At 30.5% G+C, this 25042-nt stretch overlaps 2 protein-coding genes and 1 pseudogene across 2 annotated transcripts; 2 read left to right on the top strand and 1 right to left on the bottom strand.

Moving 5' to 3' along the window:
* The first annotated feature begins 15475 nt into the window (after positions 1–15475).
* LOC25494321 (nudix hydrolase 2) lies at positions 15476–19675 on the top strand. The gene is made up of 9 exons (XM_013603203.3): positions 15476–15569; positions 15910–16120; positions 16876–16941; positions 17079–17216; positions 18279–18356; positions 18438–18488; positions 18614–18648; positions 18968–19076; positions 19324–19675. The coding sequence occupies exons 2-9, from the start codon at positions 15965–15967 to the stop codon at positions 19525–19527; spliced, it is 837 nt and encodes a 278-aa protein (XP_013458657.1). The 5' UTR covers positions 15476–15569; positions 15910–15964; the 3' UTR covers positions 19528–19675.
* A 1820-nt stretch (positions 19676–21495) lies between these two features.
* Positions 21496–23369, top strand: LOC25494320 (probable galacturonosyltransferase 4; annotated as a pseudogene).
* A 358-nt stretch (positions 23370–23727) lies between these two features.
* LOC25494319 (nuclear transcription factor Y subunit B-3) lies at positions 23728–24382 on the bottom strand. Its single transcript, XM_013603201.3, has one exon. The coding sequence runs from the start codon at positions 24283–24285 to the stop codon at positions 23875–23877; it is 411 nt and encodes a 136-aa protein (XP_013458655.1). The 5' UTR covers positions 24286–24382; the 3' UTR covers positions 23728–23874.
* Positions 24383–25042: the final 660 nt, after the last annotated feature.

Genomic DNA, 25042 nt, shown 5'->3' with positions numbered 1-25042 from the left:
GATGCAGTAGAGATATATGTTTATAGTCAAGTTTATGTTAGAATATAATCTTTTGTGAAAATTTAAGTGGAATTAAATCACACTTCTTGCAAATGAGTGATCATGTCGTGAAAGCCCGATTGCTGAGAACTTGTGAACTAGAGCAGACTCTAACTTGGCACCTATGTTAGTTGCCCTTGGTTTTGAACTTTGCTTAATACTTGTACATGTACTTGATATTATGTTCTTTGAGTTTGATCTCCACTTGTTCCTAATTTTTTCTACATTTGTAATTAAATTACTTGAGGATAAGAAATGGTTATCGCATGTGGGGTTTTAAAAGGCCTATAATTTACACCTTAAAAAATACCCTTCATCCTATTCATCCCAAGTACACACAACAATCTTCATACATTCATTTCAATCTTCATCTCCTCTAACCCAAACACCATATGGAAAAAACATATCTGAGTTTTTAAGAGAAACACATAAAATAGAATTTGAATCTAGAAGGAAAACCGAAATCTCAACACACTTCGTTCCACTTGATTTTAATCTAGGTTTATTAATTGTGTTGTTGTTGAGAAGTTGGTATCAACATTTAGGACTGAGTGATCAAAACACTACGATTTATATAATCTTAGATATCAATTGATGGTGTAAAAGTGGAAGGTTGACGTCGGATCTATAAGATAAAACAAAAAGATGCTTTTCATAGCATCTCCCAGAAAGGTTGATATGTTACATTTTTGATTTTCATAGCAACAAAGGGACCTGAAATTGAAATTTCTATCTTGCGATGGAAAACACAATCCTAAGATGCTTTTATCATTATTGTTAAACTTCAACCATTCAGAAATAAATTATTTTTAGCTAATCAACTTAGAAAAAGAAATTGGTACATAACACTAGTCCTCGTGATCGATACCTTTATTACAATGATAGAAATCGTGCACTTGTGGCCTATCAACAACATGCTGAAATCGACGTTAAGATAGTTAATGTTTAACATAAGTATGCGTTCTTGTTTAGGATTGTCTACTGGGAGGACTTTCTCCATGTTTAGTACATCATGCATGGTTGAAAGCGTTAAATTATGTTTTATATTCTATGCTAATGAGTCTTTGTGCTCACTGTGTTTAGGTGATGATTCCAAGTATAGATTGATACTAAAAAGTTGAAAACTATATATGATGAACTACTAGTCATTTAAATACTTAAATGTAGAGCTTCTTCATGACATGATCGCACTCATATTTGTAGATTAGAATGTCGTTTTCCATTGTATTGTAGACAATTTATTATGTAGTCATTGTATTAAATGTACGAAAGTTACTAAGTTTTATCAATTTTATACTTTCAAAAATATATCTTAGTCTATGAACAATCACGTTCTAGAAGAAAGAGGTTGATGATGTCTATGGACAAAAGAGAAGTGACATCTTGAATTCAATGAATTGTGTTAGAGGTTAATTAAAAGTGATAAGTGGAGGGGGGAGTGTTTGTCCCTTTTAATAAAAAAAATAAGGGAGGTGAATGTTTAGTTAAAAATTAGAGGGGTGCTGGTCTATCTCAAAAGAACTTTATTTAAAACTTTTAGTTTTAAACATATCAATTTTAGTTTTTATTTAAAACGTTTTGATAAAAGTGTTGATGACAGTACGTCATTACTAGTTTTTTAGTTATATTTGTGTCCTTTTTGTAATGTTTTGAGAGTCAAATGCTTGTATGCATGGTTAAATCAGCTCAAGATTCATAAAAGAGAAGTTTTGCACAAATTGGAGAAAAATCAAAGAATTTAGCTACTGAGTCGTGCCACGATGGACCTGAATCGTGGCACGTTTGAAGCATGGAATTTACCTGAAGATACTGGAAAAATCGTGGCACGATGGATATGTAACGTGCCACAATGGTTTAGTAAATTTGCTGCCACGTCAGATTAATGAAGGAATCGTGCCACGATGGACGCGAAACGTGGCACGATGGTGGGCTTTTCTGAAACCCTAATTCTTTATCTATAAAAGTCAGATGCGACCAGAAGCTTAGGGTGCGATTTTAGAGACCTAAACAGAGCATAGACGGCACCAGGAAGCTGAAGAACACGCGGTGGATCTCACCAAACTCATAGTTGGTTCTGGTTTATGTATGTTCGCTATTTTCTATGTATTTGATTGTTTAGTTATGAGTAGCTAAACTCTTAGATTGATTAAGCCATGAAATGAATCTTTGTGATCTGTGAATCATGTAATTTGTTAAGAACTCTCTTTGACATCAATGAAAACCTAGTCTTTATTCAGAATTATTTGTGTTCATTGCTTTTCGTATGATTGTTTGCATGACTATTAACCCTAGCTTCTTTCAATCACATAAATTGATCTTAGGAATTGAATGACCACTAACCCTAGCTTTTAATCTTGAAATAGTAATTCTGTTTAATTCAACATAGGAACCTAGAGATAGGAAATTGAGAGTTATGACTTATGAATTAACGTTCTGACATGAGCAGGAGGGTGGTGAGGCGAATAGGGGCATGAGCAGGAGGGTGGCGAGGGGCACTAGCCGGTGGGCGAATAGGGGCATGCGCAGGAGGGTGGTGAGGCGTTGGGGTTTTAACAGTAAGAGGAGGATGTAAAGGAGTGTGAACATGGGCAGGAGCAATGGATGGTGAGGTGTGGTGGTGATATGGAGGGTAGGTTGGAGGGTAACGTGGAGAATAAGTTTGGGGAAGAGAATTAAGCTCTTCAGCAAATGCAATGAGAAAGGTTAGTTGAAGCAAGAGCAACAACAATGAAAGGGTTTTGGCCATTTCTTTTTGTTAGAAGTAACCTTAGAAAGAGTTAGAAAGGAAGTGATGTGTGAGCAATGAGCATGCCTGAGGGGTAATTTATAGGAGCTAATGCCTCAATGAATTCCCCATTTTCTCTCTGATGTGAACAATTTTCTTAAAATCAAATTGTTTCTGCTTTTTAGTACAAGATGTAAGGAGCAAATTTGGAAACGAAGTACTGAAAACTAGAAAAAACAGTGGGTAAATTATAGTACCTTTGATTTTAAAGTTGTTTCTAACCATAAAAAAAAGTTGGGCCAAACACATCCAAAATCAAGAATTAATTTATGTCCTTGTGCGTGTGTACACACATACATTAATAATCTTTCTAGAATACAGTATCTCTCAAAAAACAAACATTCCTAGAATAGATTATAAAGCAATAATTTTTTTAAAACACATAATGCTTCTTTTTTTTTATTCTTATTTTTATAACAAAATAGTGTTTCTCCAATTTTATTTTTTTTTATCAAGTAGTCTAGTAGCTAGAACTCACACAATTTAATTGTGGAGAAATGGGGGTGTCCGGGATTCGAACCCCGACCTCTACATATAAAATGCAATATCCCTAACAAAATAGTGTATCTCCAATCTCAAAAAAAATATAAAACCATTCCTTCAAAAAAAAATATAAAACCAGCAATTTGTACATTATGAGTATTTTTTGGACGAGAATGTAAACAAAGGCTTAATTTGTGTCCTCCTAGAAAAAAGAATTAATTTGTATCGGTATTATATACATTAATAACATTCATAGAAAATATTTCTTCAAACAAAAAAAAAAAGAAAACATTCATAGAATAGAATAGATTGGAAGGCAATAAAAAGTTTAAAATACCTTAAAAAAAAATTGTTTCTCTAAAAAGTAAAAAATCAAACCAGCGATTTGGAAATTAATATTATGGAACGATTATAAACATATAAAAATATAAAAAAAATGAAAATAAATAGAAATAACAAGTAGTATTAAGAAAAGAAAAGTAGTATCCACGTGAGCTTAGCTCAATTGGTAAGGACAATACATAATATATGCAAGATCCACGGTTCGAACCGTGGACACCACCAAAAAAAAAAGTAGTATTAAGAAACAACGAGTAAATCCCCATAAGCTTAGCTCAGTTGGTAGGGATATTGCATTTTATATGCAGGGGCCGGGGTTCGAATCCCGGACACCCCACTTCTCCACAATTAAATTGTGTGAGTTCTAGCCACTAGACTACTTGACAAAAAAAAAAAAAAAACAAGTAATATATCGTACTAATAAGGAGTAAGCAATTAAATTAATTATTTTTTAAGTCATTTTAAAATTAGTCTCTGACTCTATTGATATTTCAAACTAATTCATGTCTTTGTCAAAAGTTTATCATATAAGTTACTTTTTTTTTTGAAGAAAAATATAAGTTACTCTTCATGTGAAAAAAAAACATAAAGACATAGACCTAATTGATTTATTTTTTTTGGTGACAAATACAGAGATTAATTTAAAATATTAATAGAATGAGACACTAATTTTAGAGTTGCTTACAAATATATGGACCAAGATGGTGATTTACTCGATAAGGAGTATTATATGATATATATGTGATTTAGTTTAGCTTAATCCAATTTTAAAAAAATGGATAGTGTTTCTCACAAAACGAGATCCAAATACTTCTAGTAATATTCAATTTTGTGGTGTTTTTAATTTTTTAATTTTTTTTTGGTCAAATGTTTTCAATTTTTATATTAGTTCAAGATTTTAATACGGATCAATTTTAATTAGGAGTTCTTTTAATTTGGATAGAGAACATTTACAAGTAATTACTGCTCATTAAGTCTGATATTCTATTGCCTGCTTTATCTAACATACTCTAGGAACGTTTTTTATAAAGAACATACATTATAAAATGTTAAGAGACAAATGCATTGCTCGAATGTCGAATTCTTCATTTAATTTTAAAATTTTAAATCCAATAAAATTCAAATAGGTTCATTGTGAGAAATTCCAATATTTAACAAAGTAGTTTTGTAAAAAGTATTTTAAATTTTTTACATTTAAAAAAAAATCTCCTTAAGAAAATCACACTTTTTGTTTTATATATAATAGACAAATAAAATTAATTTTTATTTTGAATATATTAAGAAAAGAAAAAACAAATTTCTGGCTTGCTCTATAGACTATATTTATTTCTTTCAAAAAATACTATATTTATTTGTTTACAATGACAACAAAATATTTATTGCAACCTTTTTTTATAGCATTTTATTGATTTGTTATAATTTAATTTGCTAAATTACTTTATATATTATGAACAGAGTCACTATGCATGTCTTGATTCAAGCTGTCACTGTCGATAAAAAAACTTCGGCTGATTAGAAAAAAGGAAACTTTTTGTATCATAGGTACATCTACAAATAACCTCTTTTAACTCTTTTGCATTGTCTTTTTTTCTTTCTAAAAATACACTTAATTTTTAGGCTAAATTAATTAAATGGTCATTCAGCTAATTACCAATTTTCATTTTGGTCCTATAAGTCTTAAAATTATCATTTTGGTTCCTCAACTTCTAAAACAAATTTCAAAAAGATCCTTTCCGTCAAAAAAGTAATTGTGCCATTTTTTGATTTGATTTTAACCATTCGATTGAATGTCCATTGTATCTATAGTGAATCGTCATCACCTAATTTTTTTCACTTTTCATCATCTCTTCTCTTCTTCTTCTTCCTCGTATCTTCATCATCCTTTTTCATATTTTTTTTCCTTCTAAAAACCTAAATTTCTTCTCTATAATTGAAACTTAAATTCACAAATCCAAACCCTCGGATTCACAAAATCTAAAAACATCAGTAATCACAAAATCTCTAAAACGAAATCTAGGTTCGGATTTGTGGTGTTTCAGATCTGTCATTCCAGCAAAAAAAAAACTCATCATATAGGTATTAACATTCCATTTGTTTTATCAATTAATCATTGAATTCGACCCTTCCAAACCCCAAACCCTAATTCCCCATTCCAAAATCAATGGCGTCCTCACAAAAATGATGTTGCTGGGATTATCATATTCAACAAGGTGAAGCATGGTGTTACTCAACCTGGATCTTGCAAGAATTTGAAGCAGGATGTTCATTTGTTGTTGATGAATGTGCAGCTTGTTTGTTATATTTTCTGCTTTCCACCATTTATTTTACTGTTCATTTGGTGGTATTTTAGTTGCTTTTGTTGGTACGGATGTATGTACGAATTTGCAATAGTTTTAATTATGAACTTGTTGTATACAATTGGATCTGGGCTTATTATCTTCTTTTTTGGCAATCAAAGTTCTTCACCTTTATATAAGGGTTTTTTTACTTAAAATGTTTTCCCTTGACCATTGTATTGGTGTACTGATTTTGAATCTAAAGAATGAGCATATTTGAGTTCTAAGAATTGGTGCTGATTTTTTTTTTTTTTTAGATTTGTTGAAGATTATGTGAAGATGATGAAAAAGTTGAGGGAAGAAGATGAAGAAAGGAATAAAGAATTAAGTGTTGATGGTTCACTGTAAGATAAAATACACATGTGTGATCCAACGGTCATCCTTTTAAAAAAAAATCAAACGGTTTAAATTAAAATAATTAATAGGATCTATGGTGGACCACTCTTAAGGTTAGTCCACCATAGACATTTGGGGTTAAAGTTAACAGCCAAGGACCAAATTGAATAACGAAGCAAACATTGAGGGACCAAAATGATGATTTTAAGACTTATGAGACCAAAATGAAAACTGGTAATTAGTTGATGGACCATTTGATTAATTTAGCCTAATTTTTAATACGAATAACACATTAACAAATAGATAAAGAATAAATTTAAGTATTAAAAAAATGTAAAAAACACTATATAAATATATCTATATGTCTTTTTTTTTTCTTTATCAACGGGTATATTCAAACTTACCTTTTCATTATCCCAATTATACACTTAAACAAATTTTTTTTTATAATAAAGATTGTTGTTGGTGTCATTAAAAAAAAAATTAAATTATATTTTTTTTATATTGTTGGTGTCATTGAAATAGACAATCTAACAAAAAAAAAAAAAGATAATCATGGCTAGTTTGGTTTGTTATAACTTGAAAGCAACAAACATTTATATTTTTAGTTTTAATCAAAATCAAAATTTGATAAAAAAAAAACACAGTTAGCGCAATAAAAAGTGCGGAAAGACTTTAAATATAAATAAAATAGCATGTTTCGACTTTTTGGACTGACTTTTTTATTATTCTAATCGTACACTTAAATATATTTTTTGATAATAATGTTATATTGTTGGTGTTATTAAAAAAGAAAAGAATTTGTATTATATTTGTTTTTTTTTAAGAATTTTATTATATTTGTTATATTATTGTTATCAATATGAAAAGATAAATATGGTTTGTTGAGTTTGTTCCATTTGAAAATCACAAATATCTATACTTATAATTTTAATCTATATAAAAAAAATTATATAAAATATCGTTTGTAATTTACACGTAAATTTTGATAAAATATCGTTGATAATATACACGCGTTAGCGTAATAAAAAAAATGAAAAGATGTCTTTTCACTTGTCATAATAACAATTATTACACATTTTGAAAGAATTTTTTTTTTAGCAAGGTTCCAATTTTTTTTTTTAACAAAAACAAGCTTGATGCATTTCATATAAAATTAGAGTTTGAAAAACAAATGATTGAACTCAAATGGTTAATCATACACTACAACTATCATAATGAGTTGACTATTACTTTTTCCACCCTATCGGTTTCTCACGCGCTCTATTTATAAGGTTTGGTTTATTTCCTTTCTATAAATAAGTGTGTTTGGTTCATTTGTTGTAAAACACAAAATAAAATAAAAAAACTTTGAACGGTTTGTGGTGTGTTTAATGCATTTTTGGACTGTTGGGCTATGGAAAACATACTCTTTGATTGTAGTTATGATCTAGGACTTGTTTAAGGCTATAAATATGCTTGCATATTCAACAAATTCATTCATTCTTCACTTCTCATCTTTTCTTACTTTTTCTTTAAAAAAAATAGTTTTTTATGAGTATTTACGGTGTCATGGTCATTGTCGACCGTTCATAAAATCCCTGCAATTGCTTTGCAGCTTATGCGGGGTTTCTACGACGGTCAACAAAGACCTTTGACATCAAATACAACACAAAAAATGGAGGTCGTAGAAAGAGAAGGAAGAGAGATAAGAGAAGGAAGTACAGAAACATAGAAGAGAAAGGTGGGAAAGAAGAGAAGAAAAAGAAAAAAAAAGGAAGAAAGAGAGTGATACGGCGGAGAGAAGAAAGAAGAGAATGATGTTTTTTTTTTTTTTAATTAAAAGAAATTTAAATGGAATAAACAAAAATAGAAAAGAATTTTTGTAAAAAAAAATTAGAAGGAAGAATAAATAAGGATGAGATCTGGAGAAGAGAATGAAGAACAATGAGGGAAAAAGAGAGAAGATGATACCCGCTGAAGAAGAAGAGAAAGGAAAATAATTGAATTTTTTAATTTATCATTAAGGGTATTTTTGGTATTTCACATTTTTAACATACTTTTAAAAAAAAAAAATATATAAAATATGATATGTCAATGCCACTTCACTCATCACTACACAGTCAGCGTGCCACATCAACTCATTAATCCAGTCAGATGGCATCAGAGTTGAAAATCAAAGAATCTTCATTTTACAAGGGGGAATCTCCAAGTTTTTTTTTTGTTAGGGGGGTATACCAAAAGACCCCCAAATGGCAGGGGGTAAAAGCCTATTAACCATTTTTTTTTCTCTTTTGTATTTTTTAATTATATTTTTTTTTGTGGAAAATACAAAAATAATGCTTATGCGAAATTTATTGGTGATTTTTATGATGTTTTAAAAAATGAAAATAATTAAGATTCGGGCACGGGTAATAATCTTTTATTCCATATTAAATAGAGCTTTTTGGTTTGGCCCTATAAAACCCGAATCCCATTATAGCCGGCCTTGAACGGACGGGTAACATGTTTTGACGCCTCTACCCTATATGAATCTTTTTTGGAGAATCCAAGTCCGATTACTGGTGGGAACGATTCTTGGCTAAAATTTACCTACCCCGGGCGAACTTCGGATTACCAGTATATGTATTTAGATATAAAAAGAGAGAGGTTTTTTTTTTTTCTTCAAAAAAATAATTAAATGACTGGATAATGAGTATGTATTCAACAAAACACCGTAATGTTTGTGTTGTTTAAAAAGTTAAATTAACCATCCAAATTCACGTCAGGAAGAATCAAACTTAAAATTTTAAGGAGGAGCATACTCCATAATACCACAATGTTAAATAAAAAAAAATGATGCAAATTAAAAAAAGAAAAACTTTTTCAACCTCAAAAACATTTATTTTTCAATTTTAAACTTAAATAGTAGATTGCATTATCTTCCATACCAGTTTTATAAAAAGAACTTAAGCAATCACAAGCGAATATTCTTTTCTCCTTGAAAAAAACTAAATATTTTTTACTAGAGATTAATTTCTATGGATTAATATTGTAAGTTTTTTACACATGCATTCAATCCAATCATGATTCTACTATGTTATTAGTTTCAAAAATATCTCCATCAATATCTACGGTAGAATATGATTGAATGTATGTTTGAAAAGGTTTCTTGCTTAAATGTATGTTTTTTAACTAGTATCCCGGAGCACCGGTTAACTTTATCTTTTTTTAATACATAGATGGCAATTTTAGTTTTTATGGACATTTCATTCCTTTAATGAAGCCCAATTAATTATTTTTTTAGTTTCCATCTACCATCATTTGGTTTCATGCCTATAAATTTAAGTGTATTAATTGTACGAGTGCTGGATATGATTAAATGCATGTATGAAAAAAATTTCTCACTTGACATTGTATATAAAATTAAATCATTTTTAAATATATAGGTGGCAATTTTAGTTTTTATGGACATTTTATTCCTTTAATAAAGCCCAATTAATTAAATTTGTTAGTTTCCTTCTATGATTATTTCATTTCTTGACTATAAATTCAAGTGTATTGTAAGGGGAGAAACATTTTTTAGCTTTTTCATTTTCTTCAAAGAGTTTATTTCAAGAATATTCAGTAGTGTGGTCTCTTTAATCTGAGAAAATGAGAAATATCGACTACAATAAGATCAAACATATGACAACATTGTTGATAATTATATTGTTGATGACAACTATTTTGGTGATCCCCTACTACCTAACGCCAATGCCTCCAGTTTTGGTGATTATCTGGTTTTGCAGTATCCCTCTTGGTATCATCTTTTATTCTCTTTATCTTGCGATTTACTATTGGTGACATCGCAACAGACCTCTATAACTCCTAATAAAGTCCCCATGATGGATTTCTTAAATAATACATAGGAGGTGTTTTTATTTTTATTTTTATTTGATTCCTAGCTTGTCCAAAGAATGAAAAAAAAAATTACAATGTAATATCATCTTTATAAGTCCCTCATATTTATGTTGAAGAAACATTTTTTATTGGGGAAATTGATAAGATCAATTGCATCCAAATTGTTCTTGTTATTGATATGTCGTTTGTTTGTGTTTATATTTTGTTTTTACTTTTTGTTGTTTTAATTTTATTTTTTCTCAAGATGATTTACCATTTATCTCATAGAGGTTTTCTACTCCTAGAATTTGAGTGATTTTATGGTGAGTTTGATACAAATTGAAGCACAATATAAACACTGGTTTCTCTAAAGCAATAGGTCCCTTTATAATGTAAAATGAATATTATTTATTATTGATAAACAAATCAATATGTATAAGAATTATGCTATTTTGACACAAAAATTTGACATAAAAATTTGACAACAATTTAGATGATTAACACAGTTTAAAAATAGTGTAAAATATACAAACTTGTGTGATGAACAAATTAATAGTATAAGAATTATAGTGTATATTGAATATTTTGTATATTATTATTTACAATTAAGTATTATCAATTAAAAACTATTAATTTTGTTAAAGGAGTCAAACAACTTAATGTAAAGTTTGAATGACACAGCAATCACTTATCTATCATTTGATTGATAATGGACGACACAAGCAAAATAATGTAAAATGTCGTACATCTAATACGCTCATAGCATCTCCAATAGAAGTTACGTAAAGTTTTTTTAACAATAAGGGGGTGTTTGTTTCAAGGTTAAGAATGACATTCCCGGGACTGCATGACTAGGGAATGATTATACTCATGTTTGTTATGAGGTTGAGAAAAAAATATTCCTGGGTATAAAGGTTCCTGGGAATGGAGTAACTTCCCATAACTTCCATTATTCCCATGAATTTATTCTCATGTTAAGAGATGGGAATGTGCATTCCCATGATATTATGCATAGATTTTAAAAAAAAATTGTAACTTCCAATTTTTCCAGGAATGTCAAATTATTTGCCAAACACTTTTTTTAACAAATACCCAAGAATCAAATTTTCATATTTTCATTCTCGGGTATGTTATTCCTGGGAATAATTTGTGTTTCCCAAAAATAAACGCCCCCTAAAATATATTTTTAGTGTGCCACATTTGAACATGTTCTTAATACTAAACTTTAATTGATTAAATAATAATAATAAACATTATCCTTAAAAAAAAAAAAAAAAACTTTAATTGAGTCAAAAAATAATTTTTATTTTAAGAAAGTAAAAAAATAATATTATAATATATCATTTAATAATATATACTTATACTATATTGTATATATTTAAGCATTATATAATTAACTTAGATAATATTATAGATTTAATACATGATGATATTATATTATTTATTATGTTTTGTATATATAATAATAATGATAATAATACTAGCAATATTATATTAAATTAATACTCTCCCCGTTCTTAAATACATGTTGCTATTAACCATTTCATACATGTTCCTATAGTTTTAACCATTAATATATTTAATTATCTATAATAAAAAAATTTAAAATTTGTTATTTTGAAAATAATCATTGAGACAAATGGAACATTTTTTTTTTACAAGAAATGGAACAACATCTTATATGATAACATTTTGTATGTATATATTAGTTAAAAAATATAGTCAAAGTAAATTATGCGAATAGTGCACATTATCAAAATGTGACATGTATTTAGGAACAAAGATAATATATATATATATATATATATATATATATATATATATATATATTATTAGTATAGATATTTTTTACACTTTTAATCGACCACAATCGTTAGTTCATTAAAGGTATTTGAATTTAATCATATTTGTTTTTAAAACACGTATAATTGATTATGATTTACCAACTCAATATAACGATTTAAATAGTGCATGTGCATATATATATATATATATATATATATATATATATATATATATATATATATATATATATATATATATATATATATATATGTGTGACAAATTTTATGTTTTAGGTGTGTTGGGATTTATATTGTGTTAGCTGCATTTTGTTGAAACAAGAAGTTCTAGCAAGATGATGTACTCGATGTTCTGAACATGTAAGTACGACATCATGTATCAGTGAAGTACTTTGTTTTGATTTCTTGAAAGATTATATTTTTGCGTGAAATACTTGAAGATTTGATTAAAGATTGTATTCACGTGACTTGTGGTCCAAGAGGCGTGTGTTTCTAGAAGTTTACGATTGTCAGTTTGTTACGTCGTGCTTTTAAAGTAATTGTCCTAAACATTTTAGGAAATAATATATTTGCTCATTGAAGATTGCGAAGACCATATATACATTTTGGTCTGCTGATTTGTTTAGCCTGATCGAAGAAAAACCCATGCATCCTCTGGCTATATAAAGGAAGACACAAACATTGTGCAGATTGGTCGAAGCTGTCGTATCCAAGAAAGAGTCTTTCAGGGTTTCATGTCCTTGTTAAGCCATGTGCTTTATTTTGTATACCTCTCTGTGTGTGTTGTCACCGATTATCAAAGCACAAAGATGATTTGTTATAGTTGAGTTGTATTATTGTCTTTTATAAACCACTCTAGTGCATCTTGCAAGAGTAGGTTTTGTTCATTGGAGTTGTTCTCCTTATTTGATTGTAATTGTGATTGAGTCAATCACAAGGGCTGTGATTGAGAGAAGAAAGTGAGAGAGGATCTCATATCTAAGGGGAGTCTTAGATGGAAATACCACGAGTAGTGATTATGTGAGAAGGGGGTGAATCGGAGGTTGTTCACATATGACATTTAACTAATATTATTATAGTGAATTCCCTTTCTTGGCATGGTTGTCTCCAGATGTAGGTGACGTTGCACAGAACTGGGTTATCAAATCTCTTGTGATCTTCTTTCCCCACACTTTACTTTATTAATGTTTATTGCGTTGCGCTGTTATATCTAGTAGGGGTGTTTGCGATCCGGTTTAGATCGACTTTGAGACAAAAAGTCAACCGATCCAAAATAAAAATCTCATGCGGTTTGGATGATTATTCTAAAATAAAATCCGATCCGATCTAAATATATGCGGTTTAATTTGGATCGATTTTTGGACATCCAAGCAACATGTAATTATATTTTTTTTATTAATATTAATATTACACATACACCATAAAATAATAGTTTCGATGCAAAACATAACACAAATGTATTAAAAGAATTAACATTACATGATGAAAATGATATGTTATATTTGAAACATATGAAGTTGTAATATGGATTGAACTAATGCAATATGTAAGATTAAATACAAACAAATAATATATTAATGGAATATATAATACTAATAAAATGATAAATAAGTATTAAAATTTACTTTTGTGGTTTTGTTCGGTTTTGAAAAAGTGATTTGAAATCCGATCCGATCACAACAATTTTTACTAAACAACATCCAAACGCATCCGAAAATATTCGATTTTTTGCAATTTTCATTTTTTTTTTTTGTATTAGTTTGGGTTTTAACACCCCTAATATCTAGTGTTTAGGATATTATGTTAAGACATTCCTGGTATCCCGGACATCACGTAGGACATATGTCCAGAATTTCAAGGTGGTTTGTGAAACATCTCATAATAGCTTGTAGAATCATTTCCTTGTCCAAAAGATGAGTGTTTTAAGAACGTCTTCAACATGATTTAAGTGTTTTAAAAGAATTTTCAAGAATGATTACTTTTAAGAATCAATGGTTATGAATTATTTATTAAAAAATTATAAATAAAAAATGTGTATATTTGAGACAAAATTCATCACTGCTTCAATTCAATTGTATAAAAAATGTGAATAATAAATATATAATTTCTTCAAAATAAAAAAATATAATTTCTTTCCTTTTATTTTTTGGGAAAAGCAAAAGGAAATATATAGTATATTTTTTTTTTGAAATAAGGAAATATACAGTAGTAATTTGAATACAATGAAATATTATAAAAATAATAACAAAAAAAGATTAGTTAAATAAGGTAGTTGTTTTTTTTTTGGGCTTAATTACATTTTTGGTCCTACCATTTTGACCAACTCACGAAAATGGTCTTATCTTTTTTAAATCGAACAAAATCGTCCTTAAACTATATGTTTTTTGCAGTTTTAGTCCTATCTCCCTATTTCCAACTCTAGAAACGCACAAAAATGACAGTTTTAGTCCAACCACCTATGCCCAACCATGAAATAAACAAGAAATAAAACATGTGGGTACAAGGAATCTACTTTATTCAGGTATGTAAAATGTCTTGGAAATTAGGTTAGCGTGCTGAACAAAGTAGATTCCTTGTACCCCCATGATTTATTCCTTGTTTATTTCATGGTTGAGCATAGGTGGTTGGACTAAAATCATAGTTTTAAAAACCGGACCGGTGATCGACTCGGTAAGGGTACTGGGTCATTGGTTGAACCACTGGTCGAACCGCATGACTGAATCGGATGACTCAGTTTATATAAAAAATTCTTTATATTAAATTAGACTGAACCGAATGACTTTGAACTCAATTTTTTTTTCATTTTTATGACATAAATAAAAACAACTTGATAGACGTCCCTTGAATTTAGCTGCATATATTTAAATAATAGTATTAAATAAGGATATATTTGGAAAAATAATAATTAATGAGTATTGTAATTTAAAAAAAGGTTTATATTTAGGGACAAAAATAAAATCAGAGTAATACATATTCAAATAAATATAGTAAAATAAAAAAATTCTTTCAAAAAAAATATAGTAAAAAAAATGTTTATTAAAATATTTGAGATGTCGGACAATAATATTTAAATGATAAGAGTGTGCTTGGTTCCTTAAAATAAAAAAGAGTGCTTGGTTCCTTTTGAAAAAAATTGTTCAATTATTATATATAATTGATAAGAAGCAAAATAGAAGTAGAAGATCTACACAGCGCAGTGGGTTAAGGGATTGCATTGCAATCTAAGAGACGTGGGTTCAACACCCTGCTTTTTTTTGGAAAATTAATATGATTAATTTCTGCTTCACATAGAACCGGTTCGGTTTGTCAAACCCGCCGGTTCACTGATTTTTACCGAGTTTGGCCGAGTCTCACCGGTTCAGCCCAGTTTGATTGCATGACCGATCCGTTTATAAATTCGAACCGGTCCCCCCACCGGTTCTCGATCGGACCGGTTCAATCGGCCGGTCCGGTTTTCAAAACTATGACTAAAACTGTCATTTATGTATGTTTTTCTTAAAAAAAAAAAAAAAAAAGTAGGTGTTAGTTAGTGCAGCTCGGCATAGGCAAAAACAGGAAATCTGTAATTTGTTGTTTCTCATATCATATCCGTCTCGACTGTACATACAGGTATGTTTCACAACACAACTACTTTCAATTGAATTCAATCTTCATTTTGGGTCTCGGCCAATGATTCACGGACACCATACACAACACGGACACCTATAATAATAATTTGAAAAACAATAGCATAATCACAACTCAAACCATGAGCTACCTTAACTATATTGCTGCTGCTGCTGAGGTGGACAAACATTTTTCAAGTATTTCATATAATTCAGCCTCAAAACTAGTAATTTTTGATTCATCACTTTCTCTTTTCTCATCAATAACTAAAACTGAGTTGTGAGAACTCAATTATTATACAATAGATAGATGTATAAACCAGTTTAATTTTGTTAATTTCCAGTTAAGATTATCAGAGTGGTGGCGAGGCGAGGCGAGTACTATTCCAATTTTCATGAATGTCAGCCTCAACGGAAGAAGATCAAATTCAACTACTTACATCAACTGATGATGAATACAGCGGTGTTATAGTCGAATTAATGGATCACCCTATCATGGATTCTACAACCTTCTTATCCATTCTTAGACCTTCAATTTCTAACTGGAAACAACAGGTACTATTAATTACTAACTCTAATAGATGCAATTTTGTATGTGTATAACGTTTTGATGCTCATCTTGTTTGTTAGTAAGTTCTGTTATCCTTAATCAATTTAAAGGATAGGATACTTCACAGCAAAACTTAAGATTTGGCACACTACACTATGGAATATCTATATTATTAAGTTTCTGTTCATGTCATTAGTTAGGCAATATGGCATTTCCATATAAAGTTTCATCATGTATTAGTTAGGCATTGTTTTCGCTTCATAGATCTGATTCATTATGTAGTTTTACTGTCCTTTTTATGGTTTTCATCTTTCCTTTTTCATGCTCATACTGCATTCTCTAATTTCTCTATCCACACATAAATATATTTTTAATTACTGACTAAGGGCACTCATAAATATCATTATTTTTCCTGACCTTCAATCTAAAACTTATCTACTAGAACAATAATTGTTTCAAATTTACATTAAGATTTCTGATTTAACTTATATATAAGCAATCCAGTTTCCTGATTATTTAGCATCTAAAAAATAAAACCGGTTGTGTTTTAGTTATTCAGAAAGTTAAAGATATTTTTGAAAGGCAAACAAGATTAGGAATACGGAACAAAACTTGGGTCTCAATAAGGGACAGTTTACAGTATAACAGTTTTTGATGGCTTATTCTTCTGGAATGCGTGCATCCTAATTCCTCATCACCTGTGCTGGAAATTGTCACTATCTTTGTTTGGTCGAGTTATTGAATCAACGTTGTCTTGTAGGGCAAGAAGGGTGTTTGGATAAAATTACCTATTCATCTGGCCAACCTTGTGGAAACTTTAATTAAGGTGAGTTTACAGCTTACACTTATTGATTCTTGAGAAGCGTTTTAACAGTTGATGATAAAATGAATTTAACTGATGTCCTTGTGTACTAATTTGTCATTTTAATCAAAACTTCTGTTATGTGTCACAATTCTGTGCAGGAAGGTTTTTGGTATCACCATGCAGAACCAAAATATTTGATGCTTGTACATTGGATTGCAGACAGTGCAAACACCATTCCTGCAAATGCCACACACCGAGTGGGTATTGGAGCGTTTGTGGTAAATGAAAAACGAGAGGTATATATATTACAGTATATTGAATAAACTAGAGTTAGATGATAGGTTAACTAGAGTTACCAAGTTAGTTAGGTAGTTAGGGAGTTAGTTACTCCAACTCACTCCTATAAATACTTCACTCTAGTGTATTAAATCATCATCTTTTATCATTCTATTCATTTCTATAACGAGTTTCTATGAGTATCTCCCACATGAGTACTCTTATGCTTGCTTTCTTGCTGATCATTATGACCTTCTTCCCTATGATTCCATGATTCATAACAATATATACATTAATAATCACAATGCAGAGCAACCACATGATCAGGTTTCTGCACATTTTGGATGCACAAACACTCCCATATGGTTATATATTTAGGGTTTTGGAAAATGTATAATTTCCCTAGCGTGACCAGAAACCTAAGGAAGGTTTTCTACCATTAATGAACACAGTAACAATAACAAGCGAAACAATCTCATGCGGTAAATATGTCACTTACTATAGTTTCAGATGCTTGATCAGAAGCATTATTAGGTGAGTCCTCTGGATACACAACTCCAGTGGGTTCCTGAAGAACGGTAGAGGTTTCCTATTTTCAAAATAAGAAAGTTGACAAGGATTTAATTTAGTTCGTCAACGTATGCAGCTATCCAGATAAATTTCTACGTAAAGAAAGTAAAGCTAGAAACTAAGAATCTTTACCTCAGGAAGCACACACACTCCCATATGGTTAGAGCCTTAGAGGGCTGTCCCTTTATTATGGGAATAGAAATTGGATATTCGACACTTAATTCTAGCAAACACTACTTCAGTCATTCAAAAAGTAAAAGTGAAGAAACTCTTTACATCTCTTTGATACATAGAAATAACATTGATGAATGTGCTTTTATCTTTGTTGGTTGTTCTAAATTCTATCTTCATACTCTAATGTATGTATGTATGTCCATCTGTCTTTCCTATGTGATCTCTTGTCAGTATTTTCAGTGATAATGAATAATGTGTCTCACCGAAAATAACTCTGCATAATTCTGAATTGGTATTTTGTCTTGATGTCTCATTTCCTAGTTATCGAATGGTGTTAGGTTCTAGTGCTTCAAGAAAAAACTGGACATTTTCAGGGAACTGGATCTTGGAAATTTCCTACTGGAGTTGCTGATCAGGTAAACGTATTGATTATATCTTTTGCTAATTAGTATAAGAAGCTATTCCTTGGTTTATATAATCTACTCATTCCGCTGCAGGGAGAAGACATTTGTGCAGCAGCAGTAAGAGAGGTCAAAGAAGAAACAGGAGTAAGTGATCTCTTTGCGGTACCTATCGAATGTGTACTAGACATGAAATTATTAGCAATTTGATCCACCACAAAAGAACCAATGTGATTCTAAGCCTAATAGTTCCAAGTTTTTTCAATTTTCAGATAGACTCCGAATTTGTGGAAGTATTAGCATTCAGGTGGGTAGCACGTTTACATATAATATTTCATTTTGTGTGTTGGAAAAGGAAGTTCCAAACTTCCAACGGCTGAACATGGAGAGTCCTTGTTTTTGCTTGGTCATGTTGAAGTATTAAACTTGCTAATGTTGCTACGTGCACCAATAACAGTATCATAGTTTATAAGCGGTCAGATAATATGTGCTGGAAAATGTTCATATTGCAGATTTTATTGTTTAGTTGTTGAAAAAATGTAGGAACTTCTTTTTCTTTTTGTTTATAAGCTTACAATTTTGATAACCGGAATTCACATTTGTTTATTCTTTCATTGGATTAACAGACAAAGCCACATGACATTCTTTGAGAAGTCAGATTTATTCTTTGTGTGCTTGTTGCGCCCACTTTCTTTTGACATCAAAATCCAAGAGGTAGAGATAGAAGCTGCAAAGGTACGTACAATTTAATTGAAGTTATGCACTAAATAAGGTTTGTTAATATTCAATCTTATAGATCCCTAAAATACCACAATTTCTTACATATATTATTTTCATTACGTCGCATTGGAAACTCTCTTTTTTCTGGAATCAACTGTTTTACTTAAATTCATACTGTCTGACAGTAAATTTTAGTATTATGAGGAAATGTATATTCATTATATATAGCAACAGCGTTGATATTAATTGTTATGTGCTGCAGTGGATGCCATTTGATGAATATGCAGCTCAGCCATTTATGGAAAAGTATGAGGTTTTGAGGTACATTAATGACATATACTTGGCAAAGATTGATGGACATTATTCTGGATTTACCCCTATATCTACAAAATCAAACTTCTCTAACCAGCCAAATAGCCATTTTTATTTGAATGCTGGAGGCCTTAAGAGGAGTAATTCATTGTAAAATTTATTCGTTGTGTGAACAATCTCAAAAACTTATTTTCATGTTTGAAATTACAACCAATTGAATTGTAACTATAATAATGTCGCTGTCATGTCACATATAGAACATAAGTGGAAGCAATAAAACAGTTTCTTTTGTACACCTGGAATTTTGTCCCACAACAATGTCTTACTCTACACTATTATTATATGCATCCCTTCATTTAAGCAAGGCCTTTGTTTCAAATTATTGTACATTAATGCTTGAAATATTATTAAGAAAATGAAATAACAGTATCAATAATCTAATATTATTTGACCAAAGTACTTTTGATCAGAATCATTTGACCAAGAGTTTCATTTTGTCATGAAGGGATTTGAAAATAAACATAAATCATGTTAAACTAAATTCATTTTGATCAAAATTAAAATTTTGTAAATGAAGTTGTTTAAATATAAGTTTGCAAACTTCAATCCAAATACACAATCATTGATAGGGGCCTCTCATATGCAATCTGCTGCCAGGTCTGCTAGTCACACTAAAAAGTGATAACAAAATTGTAATCTAAGGCCAAGTTTACTTTGCGAAAACATATTCTATTTCACTGTCTAAAATTGAACCTAAATGTGCTCATTAATCTTGTTTAGACTCTGTCCATTTCAATGAAGTTGTCCTACTTTTAAAAACAAATCGACTTCCAATAGTTCCAAATCAAATTAGTCTAGCGTAAACTTTGAGGCATAGAAAAAAAAACTACTAAATGAAAATCACACTAACTACTTAAGTGGATGATGTTATTCAATGCTAGTTATGAAACTCGGAAACTCCAAACATGGAGTCGTATCCGTATCGAATATCGATACGTACAGTACACACAAATACTTATAATATAATTTAGTGATATGTATCCTAGAAAAATGTGAGACAATGTTGTGAGTTCTAAAAGTGGGACACACAATTAGTTGGAGTGCCGAAAAATATTCATAAAAAAGAAAAGGAAATTGCTCTTTAGACACCTAACAATTGTTCACAAGCACCTCAAACTTCCAAAAATACCTCTACCATGAGTTACAAACCGTTCTGCGATGAATGGTAATTAACAATTGTTCCCAAAAACTTTTTAGATCGATTACACGTTTAACTGCTCTAAAAAGTCATAGTTCGCTATTTGAAACAATGATTTGTTATATCAGTTATACGTTAAACCACTCGAAAAAGTCGTACTTATTTGAACCATCTAAATCTCACAAGTTTACCTAAAAGTAGAGATACTTTTTAGACCTGTTACTCGATCAACCTTTTTTTTTTTTTTTTTTGAGGGAACTCGATCAACCTCTTAAAAGGTCCAATTTATTTTTTTGGCCCAATACAAATATTTTAACATATAAGGTATATATATATATATATATATATATAATATATATATATATATTTTGACTTGATTTTGAGGGGATATATTATATATCTTGTCAAAATATATATTATATTTTGCAATCCTTATTTAGTCACATAACCTAGTCTCCTTTGTCCAAACATCACTGTCATCCTCGTTTTAATTTTTTGCAGCTAGCCAGGGGTTTTGTATAGGGTTGTCATGAGAAATATTATTGTCGGTAGGGAAGAATCTTCAAACATGGATAACTTGCCTCATGATATTAAGTTTGTCAATCAACGTAACTACTTGCAGAAGGCTGATGCTTTTGATGTTGATGACAATGATGGGAAAACTTACTAAATTATCCAATGCTTCTCATCAAGTATCTGAAACTATAGTAAGTGACATATTTACTTCATGAGATTGTACTTTGTTCATTAATGCAGGGTACAAAACTTTCCTTAGGTTTTTGGTCACACTAGCAAAACTTTCAATTTTATTTTTTTTGAAACATCAAAGATGTACTTGAAAAGAAAAGAAGTCTAACGCCGTTTGAATGCAAAACTTTCCTTACCAACATATTGAATCTTCTAGCAAAGACAAATAATGGATCCATGGTAATAGAAACTGTCAAGCATAATAATAGTCCAACGCCGTTTGATGCGCGTGTACAGAAACTAAAGGATCAGCTCATCCAAGCTAAAGTTTATCTTTCCCTTCCCATCTCACACGGGCGGGAGCTTCAGTTACGGGTGAAGGAAGTTTCACGAACGCTTGGAGATGCAAGCAAAGATTCCGACTTGCCAAGGAAGTAAGTAATCCTTTAAGAGTACATGTCAGAAGGTTTTCCAATGTTGTTATAGCTATATTTCATCTTTATTAACTTTATATTTGTAATTCTACTAATGCAGTGAAAATGAGAGAATGAAGGCAATGGAGCAATCATTGATGAAAGCAAGTCAAATTCAAGATGATTGTGCCACAGCTGTGAATTAGAAGCTTAGAGCTAGGCTCCACTCATCAGAGCATCAGCTTCGTGTGCACAAGAAAAAAGCCTTAATTGGCCTTAACACAGTTGGCTGCCCAAAGCTATCCACTGTCTTCCATTGCGCCTTACAACAGAATATGATGAACCACCTCCGCTTCTACTTGCCTGAGATATTTCCAAAGCTCAAGAAAGTGGTGTTTTTGGACGATGATGATGTAGTTGTGCAAAAGGACCTTACTGATCTTTGGTCGATTAATTTGGAGGGAAACATAAACGGTGCTGTTGAAACTTGTGCAGGAAGTTTCCATCGTTTTGATGGTTACCTCAACTTCTCAAATCCTCTTGTTGCAAAGAATTTTGACCCTCGTGCTTGTGGATGGGCATACGGTATGTATGAATGTTTTTGATTTAGTTGAATGGAAGAAGCAAAACATCACAGAGGTGTACCACAAATGGCAGAAACTGGTAAGCACACTTTAATTTACTTTTCCAAAACTTGACAAAATTGAGTTAAATGCATCTGCTGTTAATTTCTCGTTTCTTTCCAATTTCATCGACGATTTTTCCTCTCTAATTAATCCGACTACAGAATCATGATAGACAATTATGGAAATTAGGAACACTGCCACCTGGTCTTATGACATTCTGGAAACATACTTTCCCGCTGAACCGATCCTGGCACGTCTTGGGTCTTGGCTACAACCCTGATGTCAACCAAAAAGATATCGAAAGTGCTGCTGTAATACACACTATATATAATGGAAATATGAAACCATGGCTCGAGATAAGTATTCAAAAGTTTCAAGGTTATTGGACGAAGTACATTCATTATGATTCTGTGTATTTGCGAGAATGCAACATCCATCCATAATAAAGGTCAATGCACCTTATAGGTTGCAATCCATTATATAATTTATTATTCTTTTTGTATACATGGCTTGCTTCGTATCAGTCATTTTTACAAACTTAGTAACTCAGTACTATTTTATGCACTGTGTGAACAATCTCAAAAGATAACGTTTTCTTTGAGTCTTCTAACTATTCATTCATGTTTGAAATTAAAACCAATTGAATTTTAACTATAATAAAGATCAAGGACATGATCATATACCACGTGGAAGCAATAAAACAGTTTGGTAGCATATACTTAACTCCAGACAAACACGAACCCTATCATCCTTGTCTCTTCTCTACAATGTCATGTCATACACTATTTCATTTAAGCAAGGCCTTTGTTTCAAATTATTAATATTCTAATCATTTGAACAAGAGCATTTAGTTGTTGCATAAATAAACAACTAAATGCATTATGAACTCTGCTATTAGTTGTTGCAAATGAATTAGGTTTATTTGCAACAAGGGAAATTGAATGCTCTTGTCCTACACGTACTATTTCATTTAAGCAAGGCCTTCAGATAATGCATTACCCTGCCTAGTGCCTACATCCACTATGAGGGGGGCAATTAATTAAACCATTTGAAGTCAACTCTAATGAAAAGATATGCATTAGTTATAATCCCTTTTTTTAAGCAACATAATTAATTATAATGCTCCCTCTTATCCATTTATATATATTATAGCCATTCTAATATTTGTATTCTTTTATGGACATGAACTAGTCCCTCAATTATTTAGGTTCTTTCAAGTGAAAGTGTGGGTTGAGTTTTCCAAAGTTTAATGGAATCATGATGAGTCACTACAATTTTGACAAAAACTACGGAACAAAATCCGTGATTTTACCAAACTTACTTCCTGCTTTTGCAGCAAAAAAATTCAAATGTATTCCAAATCATCACCAAAATTAATTTGTATCATGTATATATATTCTCAATCTCAAAACAAAAATACAAATCATCACTATACTTAATGTGTATATTATAATCTCAACAACAAAAATACAAACAACAATAACAAACTAGTGTATAGTTCTGCAATCAAACATTAAAAGCCTCAAAAGGAGGCATAAATAAACAAATAAACCTGCTATTAGTTGTTGCAAATATAATTAACCTTGGAAGAATCGATGAATACTACCTTCCTGCTCCTTATTACTACCAATCATATTCATAGAGAAATTCTTGTCTCCTTCAATTTCCCTATACTTGAGAAGATAACCCTTAAGAGGCTCTGCATATTCTTCAAAGCCAAGTGTAGTCATGGCCCACACAAGATCATCACCGTTTATTGTCTTCCTCTTCTCTTTCTGACACTTTTCAGATGCTTCACCTGTTATGAAGCTTATGAACTCTGATACACACTCTTGCATCGTTTCTTTAGCTTCTTTCGATATCTTTGCTCTCGTCGGTAACGCTTTCTTCATGATCCTACCCACGTTTGCTATGGGAAGAAGCCTTTCTTGCAGTAATTCTCTGCTCCCTGAAGCTTGACCACCTGATTCATCATCTGATTCTGCCATACCCACCTAGCTTCAATAAATGAACATAAACCAAACTCAAACGTACTATATATATGTTTTTTTTTTTAATGAAACGTACTATATAACATATTCTACAGTACTACATTTTTTTTGAAGAGACTATAGTACTATATTTATTTATCTAAAGTTATCCTATTGTGTAATTGATTATAAATCAATATTATTTAAGTTATTATATTTATTGTCATTGAGAAAATATGTGACTTTTTTTTTGGGTACATAAAAAAAGAATATATATAAGTGACTAATTCAAATGATACAAGACTTTTGTAAAAATAAAAGTTAAAAAATGCTATACTATGTAACTACTGACATATACTTCATTTTATAAGTTGGTTTACGAGTTAGTTCAAATCTAAAATTTATGGTATATGGTATTAGAGCGTAGACCTATATATCATCAACGCACCAAACTTGTATGTTTAGTGCAAAACCCAACAATTGAAATATAATTTAAGATGATAGATATTTTTTGGACCTAACATATGAAAGGTTATTTTTAATATGACCGACATATATAAAAAAAGTTTCGCATAAAAAATGAAAATTGTTGAAAATATTGACATAGAAGACAAGACTTTTATTTTTTGACTCACATAAAAGACAAGACTTTGAAAACTATTTAAAGGTTAGTTATTTAAAGTGTACTTTACAAGTGACAGAAGTGAAGAACATTACATGCACGAGGATTTAACACATGAAAAAAATAAATCGACGAGTCTTTCAAGATAGAAGT

This window comes from Medicago truncatula, chromosome 4 (genome assembly GCF_003473485.1).
Source record: "Medicago truncatula cultivar Jemalong A17 chromosome 4, MtrunA17r5.0-ANR, whole genome shotgun sequence".
Lineage (NCBI taxonomy): Eukaryota > Viridiplantae > Streptophyta > Magnoliopsida > Fabales > Fabaceae > Medicago > Medicago truncatula.
This window is presented reverse-complemented; position numbering and strand designations above follow the sequence as displayed.